The following is a 16361-nucleotide window of genomic DNA, read 5'->3' on the forward strand; positions in this document are numbered from 1 at the left end:
ATCTATCTATCCACACATACATACATACACCTCCCCAATTATGGGGAGGTTTTCCTCCCCAATTATGGGAGGAAGCTAACTGCTTCCATCATCTGTCAATCGGCTCGTCACAAGAGTCCATCACGACAGAAACCCAATATTTTTACTGTTGCCTTTGTTATATTTGTGTTTTTTATTTGTGCTGATAAATAAATAAAGGGAGACTAGTATAGATCTATTTCAAGCTATTTAGCTCTCATCAGCTAGCCATAACCTTACTGGGATTCGAACATGTGCTGAGGCTTACCAGGGGTCGTGACACTAAATATATACCTTCTTCCCTGGCTTCAGCTGATAAGGAGGAGACCTGTGGCGTGGTGATGGACTCTTGTGACGAGCCGAATGACAGATGATGGAAGCAGTTAGCTTCCTCCCATAATTGGGGCTTACCAGGGGTTGTAAAAATCTAATAGATACCTTTCACCCTGGCTTCGCTGATAATGGATAAGAGCCTGTGGCCTAATGGCTAAGATCTCTGCCTAGTATGCCTAGTATGCAATAAAGCCCAGGTTCAAATCCCAGTAAGGGTATGGCTAGCTGATGAGAGCTAAATAGCTTGAAATAGATCTATACTAGTCTCCCTTTATTTATTTATCAGCACAAATAAAAAAAAACAACACACACACACATATATATATATTGTTTTTGTAGATTTTCACGGGTGTAGGTATGCTGGTCTTATTGTATTAGGGTCTTTTCCCGTGTAAGATTGAGATGCCGAAATACAAACACACACACATACTGTTACCGAAGTGTGCATATAATATATATCCTGTATATCTATATCTGTCTACAGGATACACACACACGTCCTTACCAACTCTGACATGTATTCTTCTCCTTTCCATTAAGACTCCTGCTGAAAAGACGCCTGCCTAAATGCAAAAGGGGTTGCAACTATTGTACACTTAAATGTCTATGGAGATTCTCAGTCATCTAGGTCATGGTTGTCCCAAAGGGGCTTTTTCAAGAGGCAAGTGGACTTTCTGGTTTTTCTTTGAAGAATGCCATATGATGATGTTGATTGATTGACTTAAGAGCCAGTTTAATACAGTGGTTAAGGCATCAGGGTAGAAGTAGGAAGCATGCCAGCTGAGTGATCCTTATAGCAAGTCCTCTCTCAGCTATAGGTATCAGGCAAGGGCAAACCACTTCCAAAAATCTTTTTGCCAACTATCACTGCATGATGGATTTCTGTACATTCTCCTGCCATTGCCCCAAAAGTTTTGAAATTGCATTTATTGATGTTGTGTATTCCATCTTTCTGGGTGATAAGGACTGTGCAAAGCAAATGATAACATACAAAATGTTATTACAGAGATTAAAGTATTTGTGTGGAAGTAAGCTGCCACAAATTTACTATAATACCAGGAGAGGAGACACACCGGTAATTAAAATACATTGAATTACAAACCACCAGCAGGTCTACAAACTTTTTGAAGAGTATCTGAGTTTAAGCTCTTGTTCTTGGGGGTGAAGTTCCACAGTCACATGGCTACAATCAAGAAATTGTCCTTCCTGCTACTTTGAGGAATCTTACTAGGAAGATGAGGCACATGAACAAGGTCTCTAATGTCCCTCCATTGCCAGGCAAATTACCAACCAAATTACAAATGAGTTTAAGTATATTAATTGCCATATTTTGGCAATTAATGCCAAAGTAATACTATCTGTGATCTGTGAGCTTCAGCCACAAATGGTAAGTCATTAAATGTAGTTAGGTGCTAATTTTATTCAGTTTGGGACACCAATTCATCACATTTTATATACTCTTAGGCATTGGGTCCATTAGAACGACAGAGACCATACATTTTGGGGGGGGACGCTACTTTAAATTTTAGTCTTTAAATTTCCCACCGTGCCTTTCTATGTTGCACCTAAAGTTCTACATGATTTTGAACTGAGATCAGAAATATACTAACACTTTGTAGCTAATAGCTGGTTAGTCAACTGATTCTGATAAAACCTCAATATCCCCTACCACACCAATAAAATTAGAGCTCAGTTCTACCCGTTACCTACACCTTTCTGCTTCTATAACGTGACTTCGACAGAAAGCAGAAGTCAATAAACCTGAGATCATTATTTATCCAGTAAACCTGGATAAATATTTTTACTAACTGGATGAAGCTATTCTGTAACTGTATTGGATTGACCCACCTAACACTGGCAAATAATTTCAAATACTGTTGGGTAAAAAGCAATCCAAAGGAAATTATGTTGTGGCTTTCCTAGTTCTGCTAATCTACCATTCAGGCCATATCAAGCTAAATTAATTTTAAGGCAAGGATTTGACATAGAAGGTCAAGCAGAATCTGCTGCTCTCTCATGGGGTGCATCTATAAATAATGTTAACAAAATTTTAGTTCCCAAATATTTATACCAAATTTTGACCACTAAATTTTAACTCCTGGAAGAAAGTAGCAAACTTGTAATACTATCTGTAATCTGTGAGCTTCAGCCACAAATGGTAACAGTCATTAAATGTAGTTAGGTGCTAATTTTATTCAGTTTGGGACACCAATTCATCACAATTTATACTCTTAGGCATTGGGTCCATTAGAACGACAGAGACCATACATTTGAGGGGGGGGCCCCGCTACTTTAAATTTTAGTCTTTAAATTTTAGTCTTTAATTTCCCACCGTGCCTTTCTATGTTGCACCTAAAGTTCTACATGATAATCAAACCATTTACTATTATGAAATGCTGTAGATTTTAGTGATTTGGATCATGGATCCTAATATTCTCAAAGGTGAAAGAGGGTTTGCAATTTTTATTGTTCTGGGGTCCTTCGCGATTTCCTGGCCTATCTGATATTATGCTGTTGGTGTGACTTTGACAGAGAGCCACACTTGGAAAAATTCACTGTTGTCCCAGACCATGACATTAAGACATAAGCTTTAGAAATAATTTACTAACTAGCGCTAATAGGCAGGTAATCTTTTTTACAGAGGTCTATGGGCACTTCTTTTTAGTAGGAGTGTAATCTGTCTCTGCAATTTGTATAGAGAGAATTTCACTGTGATAAGATGAACTAAAGTCTGAGAATTTATATACGTCAGGACTGGCCCGAATCAGGCTTGATTGTTTAATGAAAAAGATGCTTAACTGATATTAGCTTGTCATTTATTTATGACTCTTTAAAATGCAATTATTAACTGTTTGATATTTTTAATTCGAAGTGTTATATAAGTGTTTTAAATAAATAAAACTATTTTTCCTTCCTGGAGTTCAATTTTTGATGCAAACCATTATTTGTTTTACTCATTATTACTGAGCATCATTTCACAGAGTATTAATGTTTATGCCATTGTACTTTGGTATCTTGTTAAATCATCTCAATCGGTAAGCTATACCTTACACATACTATGCAGGGATTCAGACCAGTTTTTTTTAATGCTTGTAATCTACTTCCTTTATTTCAGCAAAGTACCAGTAAATTGAAGTACTGGTTTTTAGAATCTACAACACAAAAATATAAAAAATCCAAAATACAGAAAACCACAGTCATTTCGAAAGTGATTAAAATGTCACATGAAATTTTGCAGTGGAGCAGTGATCATGAATGTATTTCACAATGCAATAGGCAGAAGTTTGCGTGTTTCTTACAGAGAATCCTCAGACCTGAGCAAGTCGTTCTAGGACTCGTCGATAATCTGAAATAAGTTGCTGGTACGTCTCTTCCAATTGTTTATGTTGTAAATTTATGTCTATTTGGTTCAACTGATTGGTCAACTCTTCTGGTCTTAAACATCTTCTCATCTTGGCAATCTCTCTCTGCTTTTTCTAAAAAACAAAAGCATTTACACATATGAACAACATTACCACATTTCACCACCTCCTGCCAGTTCATTGACACTGTGCTAAAATGATAGATTTGTATTCTACTAAAATAAATTAAAGATTAATTGGAGATTTCCTTACCAGGAACAGAAGCAGAAAACTAAAAGAACTTGGAGAAGGGATATTCAGGCAAAATAAAAAGAAGGAAAGAAAGTTGGAATTTGGGAAAGTCTGTGGTGGACAAAATATTCATTCACTCCTTCCCCTCATGACAAATTCAAATAAAAAATTAAAATGATAGAAAAGCCACCTTATATGGGCCCATCAATCTTCTTTTTACATCCAATCGAAAACTTCTGGATTGTTCTGCATTACTCATGTCTGTTGCATGTAACCGGAGAATTTCATAAACTCGCCGTGTATGTTGCTAAGAGTAAAAGGAAAAACGTGATAAAAAGAGTTGAAATTATTGCTCCCAATGTACAAAGTTAAAAATCTTGCCTATTATCTTTTCTTCTTGACTACTGTTTCCATTCCTTAAACTTCAGCAGTCACTATACAATTCATCATATCCATTTTAACCTATCCTCCTTTTTCAAGGACCTAACTTTCTCAAATCTTGGATATTCATTTATAGCACTTATATACCACCTAGCCTACATAACTCCAGGTTGTTTAAAATAGTAAGATTAATACATAAAACTCAAACATATCAAAACCTAACTTCAGCAAGATATAAATTGCAAAAAGATAGCAGACATTAAGCTCCTGATCAAAAAGTGGCACATAATTCTAATAAGCAAATAAATAATTCTGGGGTGGGTGGTTAGATGAGGTGTGTGTTACAATTTACTCACATTTTTGTTCTAGGCAAAAGATTTATTTTCATTTTGAAATCTGTAAGTTTCAAATAGTCAAGCCTTCTGAACCTTTTCTCCCTAGAAAATTGGTGTCCTAAATCCCTCAAAGGCTTTATTGAATAACTATACAAAAGTCAGATCTCAACAATAATTTGAAATTGACTGTTGTTAACCAATACAAATATTACCATGAATTTGGAAAAAAATAGTATCTTAACCTAGAAACATTGTCTAAAAATTCAAAAAGCTACCTTAAAACGCATGGGGTTTGTAGAACCTATCCGTAAAAAAAGCTGTATTGTACTAAATAGTTTTCAACATAATTACGATCATATATAGTTTTGGTTACAATGTAGTCCTTCTGTAAATAATTCCTTATCTAAGGACACTTTGCAGATAGTCCTAGACCCAGAACCATTCGTTCAGTGACCATTCAAAGTCATGACAGCACTGAACAAATGGTAGTTATAACCAGTCCTCAGCATTCTGACCATCCTAGCACCCCTATGGTCACATGATTGCAATCTGGGCACTTGGCAAGCAGTTCACACTTGCAACCAGTTGCAGTGCTTTACAATCCCATGATCACAATCTTCCCTGCTGGCTTACTCAGTCAATTGGAAAGCCATCAATCTGGGAAGGTTAAAAGTCACTGGGATAAGTATCCCACACCCATGCTCCCTTCTGCAGATCTTCTGCACTTGCACTGCATTGGTCAGTCATGAGCCTCATGTATTCTTCCCAACCCTTGTCATGCCTTTCTCATACTCTCACCAACTTGGGCCATGACTCTTGCATACTCTCTCATGTACCTTTCCTGATCTGTGGCTCTTGTGAACCTGCCCTGACCCTCCCCCACATCTCTTTATTCCCTCCCCCTGCCTGCTAGTCTGGGACATGCAACTTCCTGCCAGCTTCCCCACTGACTTTGGTTGTGGGAAGTGGGCAAGAAATTGCCTCCCCTAACGATAATGGGATTCAGTTAACAGCAGCAACCAGGACTGTAAGGATTGCCAGCCCTAGGGATGATGAGAGCATGCTTAGCAACAGAAACTGCTGTCATAAGTTGAGGATTGCCTATACCTCTATCATTTTACATTCCTGCAGCTGCAAAGGAAAAGAGAAATCAACGAAAATCTTATTTAGCAAAGTCCCAGGTAGGATATAGAATACGTCTTCAAACAGGACACCAATTTGGTTAATATTGGCTACATTTAAAATATTACTAATACCTTATTTACTTTCAGCTTCTGTTGAGCTTCTATTACCATATCTTGACTGAAGCCTTGCTGAAGATTCTCTGGAGAAAAGCAGGGTAAATCTTGACACAATTTTACTAATACAAAATCTCGCAATTTCACATAGCTTTCAGATGGATCTTCAGCTAAAAGAAGAAAAGATAATTGTTAGATTTTCAACCAGAAATTTCCCTTTATGAATTACAAGACAATTCAAAACAGTTAGAGAAATACCTGAGATTATCCATATACCCATACCCAAGGCCTGAAACCATTCCATAGCTGATGTCAGTTTAAAAAAAAAATCCAACAAATCTATCACCAGGGTTTGCTTAATATTCTCATTCAAATACCCAAGATATCGTCATTGCTTTATCAAAGTGGTAGGGGTTGTTTATGCTCCAGTGTGCAGGTGGAACAACACAAGCACAAACAACAAGCACAAGCAATTGGAGATCAGTGGCCTTGCAAGTAACATGGTCCTATGCCATGTAGAGCTTTACAGGCAATAACGAGCACTTTTAACTTGGTAGCTTCGTGGAAGCTGATGCATCTGAAACCCAGTGGAAACTACTGCAACGCAAGTGGCAGGCAACAATGTGTTACAAAATGCCTGGAATTGCTGAAATGCTGCATCCTGCTGCATTCTGGACAAGATGCATCTTCTGATTACTTTTCAAGGGCAGGCCCAACTAGCGTATATTACCATAATAGAAATGGGCAGGATACTGAAGTGCACCTCCCATTTCTATTACTATGAGGAGTGTTTCCTCATATAGAAAAAAGGTGAAATTGGCACGAGATAGAATCCATTAGACTTGGGCAGCTAATAAATCTAAATACAAGTAGTTTTCCTTAATGAAGCTAATTGGGACTAGAAACTCCATTAAGAGATGTGGTTGTAAGTTGAAAAAAATAATGTGACCACACTGCTTAGCAATGACAGTTCCGGCAGTCCCATAAGTAAGAACCTTATGTGACTTGCTGCCAGTTTCCTCATTGACTTGGTTTGTTGGATGCCAGCAGGGAAGGTTGCAAATCATGAACATGTGACCATGGGAAGTTGCAACAGCCACAAATATGAGGACCAATTGTAACTGCTGCTTATTCAGTGTCATTCAATACCAAGTTCAAATGGTCACCGAATGATTAAATGAGAACCAACTGCAAATACAATAAATCTATAAAAATCTGTGCAAAGCCTCTCCTGGCTACAGTTGCCAATTACTCTTTGAGCGGAACTATTATTACAATAAGACCTCCAAATTGCACACCTGTCTGAGGAAGTGCAATCTATTCAGAGCAAAAGATGAAAAGTTTCCTAATCCTCCCCAATTCATAGCTACCCAGTTATGCCAGACTGAGATGCAGCCTGTTATTCTCCATCCAAACCTTCACAGCCATCAGACACTAAGAACTCCAGACTTAGTAATGTACTGGTAATACCATGTCAAATCTCAATGGATGACCTCATCTAGTTAGCTTCATTTAGCTGTTAGGAATACAGAATGTACAGTCCTGAGGAACCCCACAGAGTAGAAGCTCCAGGCTCAACCCCCTTTCCCTATTAATAATGATTAGATTGGCCTTGGAGAAAGGAGAAGAACCACCATAACATTCTGTTTCCCTGTATCAAGAAGAGCCAGGACAGCTATTCCTCAGCTTCCAGCACATCGGAAGAGTTCCTGACCTCACTTCAAAACTTTAACTCTTTGCTACATGCTTAGCCCTCCTCAAAAATCTATTTTGAGTCCTGCAAACACATACCCAACCCTGGTACTGCCCCAATCCAAAACAAAACCAAAAACCCGTTGCAAGGAAATTTATACAAGCACATTTAAAAAATAATAGATTGTAAAACCTAGCTCCCATTTTCCTCTTCTGAATATTTCAATAATGACTCAGAAATAGTAATATCCCATTTCATTCTACATGCATCAAAACTATTTAGTTAGATAAATGTAACGTATACATGTATGCATTCATTATGCTTAAACTATTACACTCTCAAAAACTCGTAATGATTTGCAATATAAGCACAAACACAATAAAACAATGTATCATAATACTTAGTGTCATTCTTAGGTATCTGCAACTGAAGATGATCTTAACGATTAAAACATTTTTAAATAATCATTTTCAAGATGATTCTAAACACTGAACATTAAATGAATTTCTAGTCTACATCCCACGCATCCCCAGAGTGTTGTATTTGCATATTTAACTTTTCAAACATACATATGTATGCATCCATATTTGATAATGAAAGCCATGAATTTTGAATATTTTTTGTTGATTTCTCACAGGTTGATTTAATAGGCCACTGTAAAGAGCAATCCCTTATGGTGAATAAGCATTTTCCCCTACATATTTTTGGTTTCCTTCCACCTAGGATTTTACTTAAAGATACCATGACCAACCTTGTCAGTCTTTGGCAAAAAAGATTTTTGTACTCATCCTTATAAGGTGTAGCCCTTCTCATACCAGGCTCCCTCATCCTGGTAACTTGGGCCATGGTCTCAGAAACCAAATTAATCCAATTAATACATTTTTGCTGAATTTTGAATTATACCTCCCAATTCTGAACTCTTTCAGTCTATGAGCAACGAAATGAATATTAAGCTTGGACTCTTATTTAAAAGTGTTTATGTAGTCTGGTTTGATCAATTCCATTATGTTGGTTTAATTAAGTTTGCCAGTTCCAGTGTTTGAATTAACTCTGAGTCCAAAAAGAGGCAAAATAACACAATGTAATTCACTTAGGCATAATAAATATTGAAACTACTAAAAATTGAAGCCACTAACTACTATGGAATACTCCATTCTTTGATCCAAAGTTATTTTTGTGTAAAAAGATGTAGCAAATTATCAGTATGGTCTCAGTAAAGACCTCTCATAAATGTTCATTGCATCCAAAGTTTCAGAAGCCATGAGGGTATTCGGATCAGACAATGAATGTAACAAATGTGCAACAGCCTGAATTTAGCCATAGCTTTCTGTTGGCTATTCATATATTCAAATACACACTTTGTGCTAGTTTTTCTGATAAGGAAAAGATGGGAAGAGAGAGATTTAGTGTTATAGAGGAAGTGTTCCCGCAGGGGAAAAACAGAGGGCCTCCAGATACTAGACTGGCATTAGATGCATTATCTTAAAAATTCAAGAACTGGGGAAGAACTTGAAAAAGAAATGAGGTAAAATTAATAACAAAAAACAAAACGTGAGCTGTGAAACCGGATTTAAATTGGGCAGTAGCTACATTAAAGCCTTGTTGATTTGAAGGTAAATTCAGAGAAGAATGTTGAAGACCCAAAGAGGAAGATGTGTTGTGGGATGTAGTTGGACAGATGAGCCTCCTGGGATAGAAGAGCATGAAAGATCAAAGGTTTTACCAACTAGAGTAGAACCAGCTGGCAGCCAGACTCACAGAGGGAAAATTGCTCTCAGTATTTGTAAGATTTTCCTAAATTATAAAGTAAGTAGCGCTCATATATATTAAGTCAACATTATGGAGTGCATACGCATTCCAGTCAGAAAATACTTATGTCACCTTATATTAAGCAGAGAGGAAAGATTAGGTCACTCTGCAGTTCAGAATCTTCAACCAACTATGTTTATCTAGAAATGGAAAAGAGGAGGTGGATTAGAAGAAATGGTAAAATGGATCTGTCTGGTCAGGGGTAAAACAAGTAATTTTATACAAGACTGGAAACCTTTTATGGACTTTTTTTTTTCTTCCAGAAAATGAAAAAAAAGAATAAAATGGTGATTTCTGGATTTGAATGAAAAAAAGGTTGAGTATGGGACAGAGAAATTTTTGTAATATAATTTTAAAGAGGGAGTAATGATAATTAAGTTTGTAGCTAAATTGTATTTTATCCAATTCTATTTTTGCTTTTATGAAATTTTAGTAATAATGTTTCTAGAACTCTGCACTTTGATATGGCCCAAGGCCCAATTAATAAAATTAATGAAAATGAAAGTTTGTAGCTGCTATAAAGAAATCACTTCTTTAATTATCCTGTTTCTTTTTCTAGCTGTACTGTTTTTTTTTTACTTTTTCTTTTACCTTCTATTTTCTACCTTATTTATATATTCCCATGTTTATCTTTTAGTATGTTAAAATCTTCATAAAATTTATACCTTTTTTTAAAGCATAGGTGGAAAGGTCCAAGTTTAACATTTCTGGAAGTAAATAAACTTGCTAAATCTATAAAGGAATGCAATTAGGAAATCAAGACTAGATTCTTAACCAAAGTAACTTGCTTGTTTTTATGTCTGGCATTTCGAATAAAAGGAAAAATAATCTGAAACACCTTATATTGGGTTTTTCTAAAAACTTGAGAATCTACAGCAAGCCCTTGTGACAAAACATTTTACTATCAAGAACCTGCCAGGATAGAAACCATACTAAGTAATAAAACCATTTTCTTCCCTAAGCATTAATGTCAGGAATTTATCTCTTTTGGTACCATTAAGTTAAGGAAGCTAGGCTGTATGAAATGGTGCAGTTCTGTTGACAGAATAATATACAGATAGTTTTTGGCTTACGACCACACTTAATTCCAAAATTTATGTTGCTGAGAAATTTGTTAAGTGAGTTTTGCCTCATTTTATGACTTTTCTTGTCACATTTCTTAAGTGAATCACTGCAGTTGTTAGATTAGTAACATAGCTGTTAAGTGAATTTGGGTTCCACATTGACTTTGCTTGTCAGACGGTCACAAAATGTGACCATTCATATATATATAAAAAGTTGTGGAGTATCTGAATGTAAATCACATGACTACGGGGATGCTGCAATGGTCATAAGTGTGAAAATGGTCTTAAGTCACTTTTTCAGTGCCATTGTCACTTTGAACAGTCACTAAATGAACTGTTGTAAGCCAAGGACTATCTGTTCAGCAGCACAACACATTCCTCTTCATGCTTGTGCTTTCAAAAGATTGAGAGGAAGTAGGGTACCAATACAGGTCTCAAACATGAAGTGGGGTGGGATACTGTTTGTATAATGCTGGATGTACCATTCTCACTACAAGTGAAACTCAAGAGCCCTAACAGAACATTAGTTTGCTCAGGTAGTTTTCTTATACCAAAATTATGCTATTACATATTGTGTATTGCAGCTCTCAATAAAAAAAATGTTCCCTGAAACTGCTAGAATTTCATCTCATCAATAACTATTTCACAAATGCGATTATCTTGGGTATCTCCCTTAGTTTGATGTATTTTTTTATATAGCCACCTGATAATTTTCAATATCATCTCAGTTTCCTAATTGTCTATCCTGTTCCCATTTGTCCAACCCAGTTGTCTTTTAACAATAGCAATGAGAAATAGATGAAAAAGAGATCCATCTCTGCATTTCAAGCTCCTAGTAAAAAAAAAAGGCACGCTCCCTAGCAAATTATTCTACAGGGCAATTTAATCTGTTTTAGAGTACTTTTACTGAAAAATGCGCATCACACTCCATGTAATGAGACAGAGCCCTGTTTTGTCTGCTACAATGTGTACTGACAGTTCCATTTCTATCTACTGTAAGTAACACAGTAAATATGTATCTTATTAAAAAAATTCAGATAGATTTTTAAAAAATTGACATTTACGTTACCCTTAGTGAATGATATGGACTATTTGGATGATCTTGAGGGACAAGGAGAAGAGATGCTGGCTAGGGAATAATCAGACAGGAAAAAAGAAGCCTACAGCCACTTAACACTCAGAGAAAGAAACTTAGGGAAAAAACATCCTAAATGTGGCAAGGGAAAGTTTGTAACTTCAGACTTACACAATTCTGTTAATGTAGTCTTATGACAAGACTTCATTAAAGTAGATTTAGTACACTTAGTTGTGTTTCCTGTCTGGTTTACTATGGAGGTCTGACAGACACCAGCTAGGGTAGTATTTTTTTTTTAAAAAAATGGTATCCTGTGTGATGTTATATGGCTTTTATAAATGAGACTGAAATTCAAGTACAGATATGCAATCGCCATTCAGATATGTATGTCTACATTAATTACATTATTTAACTCTACATGAATCTCTCTGTGTTTTTACCCTGCTACCATCGAATGGGAAGCCATTTTTAAAATCTAGAAACTTTAAATCATACAGTTTAGACGCAATCTAGAGTTTAGCTTTTCTGAGCACATTCATTCAATTGCATAAAAGGCACATAATGAGACTGAAAATTTGCATGGTAGTGATTTGCTTCCAATACACTTACGCTACCAGCATTTCTTTCCCCACCACTATCCTGCCATCAAATGTAATCCCTCTCTGATTTGTGAGGAATATGTTAAAATACATGTTATAATAAGGTTGCATAATACTTCAGACTGAAAGGCAAAAGGGTGACTTGGAGCATGCAAGGGCACCAATGTACCACCTGTCTGCAATCCCTGAGACCAAATAGATCTTTTCCCAAGACTGTTCAGCAGCTGCAGGGAGCAGACATGCAATCCCAGAAAAAGACACAGCTGCTTTGAGTTGCAGACAAGTGCTATATAAGGAGCCTGCCCACTCCAAAACCCTCCTTTGCCTTTGAATCCAAAGCATGCGCACAGCCCTACATTATAATGCAAGAATGACCCTGTAGGGTTTGAAAAGTGGCTTGTGAAAGTATATCAATTTTTGTTTAAGAAACACAAAACTTGAAAGCATACAGAAACAATTTATAAAGACTATCTCATGCTTTCAGTATAGCACAGGGACAAATATGAGTTCAAATGAACTAGTGTACCGGATACCAAAGAAGCTTAATTGTTGCTCCTTTCACAAAAGGGTCTTGGATCATAAATATTTAAAGAGGAAAATAGTTTTATGACTGTCCCCTTCTAACAGCTCCTTCTAAAAGACAGAAACTTACAAAAAGATATGAAATATGGCCAAATCTGCAGCATGAAGGATAACTGGCAAAGATATAGAGTAGCCACACGGCAAGATAGGCTGAAAATAAATTTAACAGATAGATAAATAAAAGGAATCTGTGGATCCATATGAATATAATTTATATTTATTTTGCTAACATACCATATCATTTTTACTATATACATGTAGAGGGTACTCTTCTGTATGTTACATCAGAAAACAATGGCTTGGAGACTAATATTCATGGAAGCAATGTCTTATTAGTTTTCTTGTCAAACTATATTATCTATTGACTGAAATGAGAATGAAGCAATTTCTACCACTTTCCCTTATTCCGTATAGTTTCTTTGGAGGTGGAATGACTGATTCAGACAATGAAATGAAAAGAATCAATAAAGATTAATTTCCCTCTTACGTTCTGGATAAACATAATAGAAATGTCTGATTCTTTCCTGAAGAAAGAATTCCTCATGATATTTCTGATATTTATCAGAGACAAATTACACAGAAGTTTTTATTTTCCTTTTATCCTTTTAGAGAAACTAGCATATTTTACTTTTTAACTTTAAAAATAAAGTTATGGTTCATTTGTTCTATGGTCAATTTGGACCTTTTCAAAAGTTGTTTCCAAAATTATTTTACAGGATTTGTTTCATTTCCTTCAGATACACACACATTTAACCTCTCATGTTTAAAAACATAACTGTATGTGTAAGAGAAATAAGTTCCTGAACAGTAGTTTTTGATTTGTTTGCCTCAAGGAAACAATCTCTCCAAGGCAATTAACCATTGCCCCCCCCTCCAACAACCTAGATCCCTTGTCAAGCCAGCTATGTACTTTGCAACCAAAATGCCTAATTATCTGGTAATCCTTTAGCAAAGGGATGGATTTCCATGATGCACTCTTCTCAGTAAGAAAAGGATTTGAACAATTATATTATACACAGTTCTTATGTAAGAAAGGATAGTATTATCTTGACCTCTGATTAGTTGAAAGAACGTTGGTCTTACCTGAACATGTCTTTTAAGAGGAAGGGAGGGAGTGGTCACGTGTGGGTATTCTCAAAGCCTGATTGGTCCAAAGACTGAGAGCAAACTCTTAAATACTGGTGCCTTCCAATCCTGACCCAGTTTCCTCGAAGGCGAACGGTAGAAATGAAACAATAAAACAACAACAACAAACTCCCCCCCCTCACCGGGAACCACCCGGGTCCTCCCCTGGGCCCCAGGGCGGGTCGTGACCATTCCCTCCCTTCCTCTTAAAAGACACGTTCAGGTAAGACCAATGTTCTTTTTCGAGAGGAAGGGAGGGAGTGGTCACGTGTGGGACATACCCAAGCTTCTAGTCCCAGGGAGGGAGAACAATAGACCCCTAAGGCCCAAGGGGAGCATCAGCCGCCACCCTCTGCAAGACCCTCCACCCAAAGGACGCGTCCACCGAAGCAAAGGCATCCAGGCGATAATGTTGGATGAAAGGCATCGGAGAAGCCCAAGTGGCCGCCCGACAAATGTCCTCAAAAGGGGCTCTTGTGGCCCACGCCACCGTGGTTGTGGCATTTCTAGTAGAGTGGGTCATAATGCCCGACGGGGCCGGATGACCAGCCGCTCCGTAGGCCTCCGCAATGGCCTGACGCAGCCAATGGCCAATGGTGACCGAGGACACCCTACATCCTAACGTTCCCGGCTGGAACGAAACAAACAAGGCCTCCGACCTACAAACTCCCTGGGTCCGCTGGAGGTAGATCCACAGAGCGCGGCGCATGTCCAACCGATGCCAGAGCCTCTCCCTATCATTGGATGGGCCCGGGCAAAAGTTGGGCAGGACAATCTCCTGAGCCCTATGAAAATGAGTGTTCACCTTTGGGATGAAGGACCACCCTATCCTGGTGAAAATGGCAAAGGTCGTCCCTAGAAGACAGGGCTCCCAGTTCCGAAATACATCAGGCGGAGGCAATTCAGAAACAAGAACCGTAAATGAACAGACGGGAGAGGTTCGAACGGGGCCCCCATCAAACCCCTGAGAACCAGGGGAAGATCCCACGCGGGGAACCTGTGGACGGGGGGAGGCCTGAGATTAGCCGCCCCCTTCAAAAAACATTTGATCAGGGGAACATGGGAGAGGGAAGAAGACCCCACACCCCCCAGGACCAAAGACAAAGCTGCCACCTGGCGGCGCAACGTATTTTGCGAAAGCCCGTCATCAAGGCCCTTCTGCAGGAAATCCAAGACGTTGGAATAGTGGCTCTGTCAGGAGAGATCCCAAGAGGAGAACATCACCAGACAAAGGCCGCCCAGGTGGAATTGTAAATGTGGATCGTTGATGGATGCCGAGACGCCTCGATGGTACGAATGACCCCGGAGGAGAGATTAGCCCCCCTCAGTAGCCGCCGTTTAAGAGCCAGGCGGTCAGATGGAGCCACTGGAGCTCCGGGTGAAGCAGGACCCCCTGCTGCAAGACCACCTCCTCCCGTGGAATCCTCCACGGAGGGGCCACCAACAGCTGAACTAGGTCTGCGAACCAAGGCCTCCTGGGCCAATAAGGGGCCACCACAATGACCAGGGCTTTCTCCGCCACCACCTTCCTGATGGTGCCCGGAACGAGAGGGATGAGAGGAAATGCATACAGAAGGCCCGAGGGCCACCTGTTCCTGAGGGCGTTCGTGCCCTCTGCAGACCTGGACCGGAAACGGGTGAAAAACCGGGGCAGTTGTGAGTTCGCGGGTGAGGCGAACAGATCCACCAGAGGAGTGCCGAACCTCTGACAGATCACCCGAAATAACGATGGATGGAGTTGCCACTCGCCGTTGTCCAGAGTCGCCCGACTCAGCCAATACACCTGGATGTTGGAGAGCCCAGAGATGTGCTCCGACACCAACGACAACAGGTGCCTCTCCACCCAGGCGCCCAGCCTCAAAGCCTCTAGCGAGAGAGCCCGAAGATGGGTCCCCCCTTGACGATTAATGTGGGCCTTGAGGAGCACATGACACCCCTCCACCGAGGCCTGAAAGTGTCGCAGAGCCAGGTGGGCCGCCTTCAGCTCCAACCAATTTATGTTGTGGCGGAGATCCGAGGTCGTCCACCTGCCCTGAGCCATCCGGGAACCCACCAGGGCCCCCCATCTGAATAGACTTGCGTCCGTGGTGACGGTCACCCTGTCCAGCTCCCAGAAGCAGCAGCCAGGGAAAGCCACCACCCCAGCGAGGCCCGGACCCCCACCTGGAGGCGGAGAGTCCGAAGCGAATTGCTCAGTCGCCCCCTCTGAAAGGGGATGAGCTCCCACTGAAGAGGCCGAAGGTGAAGTCTGGCCCACAGGACAATCCCGATGCAAGAGACCATCTTGCCCAGTAACTGCGACAGAGTGAGGATCAAAACTAACCAACTTCCGCGAACGCTTTCTGCCAGTTGACATAGGCTGCCCTGGCACTCCTGGGACAGACGCAACACCCCCGACACCGAGTCTATGACCGTCCCCAGGTGAAGAATGTGCGTGGAGGGGGAAAGGTGGCTCTTGGGGAAGTTCACCGAAAAACCTAGGCTCTGAAGACTCTGGATGGTGAGCTGAAGGTCCG

At 39.5% G+C, this 16361-nt stretch overlaps 1 protein-coding gene across 2 annotated transcripts in view; it reads right to left on the bottom strand.

Moving 5' to 3' along the window:
• Positions 1–3400: 3400 nt before the first annotated feature.
• The window catches only part of HAT1 (histone acetyltransferase 1), a 37167-nt gene continuing 24206 nt past the window's right edge, over positions 3401–16361 (bottom strand). Inside the window, exons 9-11 of one of the 2 annotated variants that reach the window (XM_032228697.1) lie at positions 5917–6068; positions 4135–4251; positions 3401–3827 (exon numbers count right to left, since the gene is read on the bottom strand). In XM_032228697.1, coding sequence (XP_032084588.1) covers positions 3660–3827; positions 4135–4251; positions 5917–6068 — 437 coding nt within the window. In that variant the 3' untranslated portion in view covers positions 3401–3659. The remainder of the gene's footprint in view (positions 3828–4134; positions 4252–5916; positions 6069–16361) is intronic. The other variant, XM_032228705.1, reaches the window with a different exon arrangement.

The sequence above is a fragment of the Thamnophis elegans genome, chromosome 1 (genome assembly GCF_009769535.1).
Source record: "Thamnophis elegans isolate rThaEle1 chromosome 1, rThaEle1.pri, whole genome shotgun sequence".
Classification (NCBI taxonomy): Eukaryota; Metazoa; Chordata; class Lepidosauria; order Squamata; family Colubridae; genus Thamnophis; species Thamnophis elegans.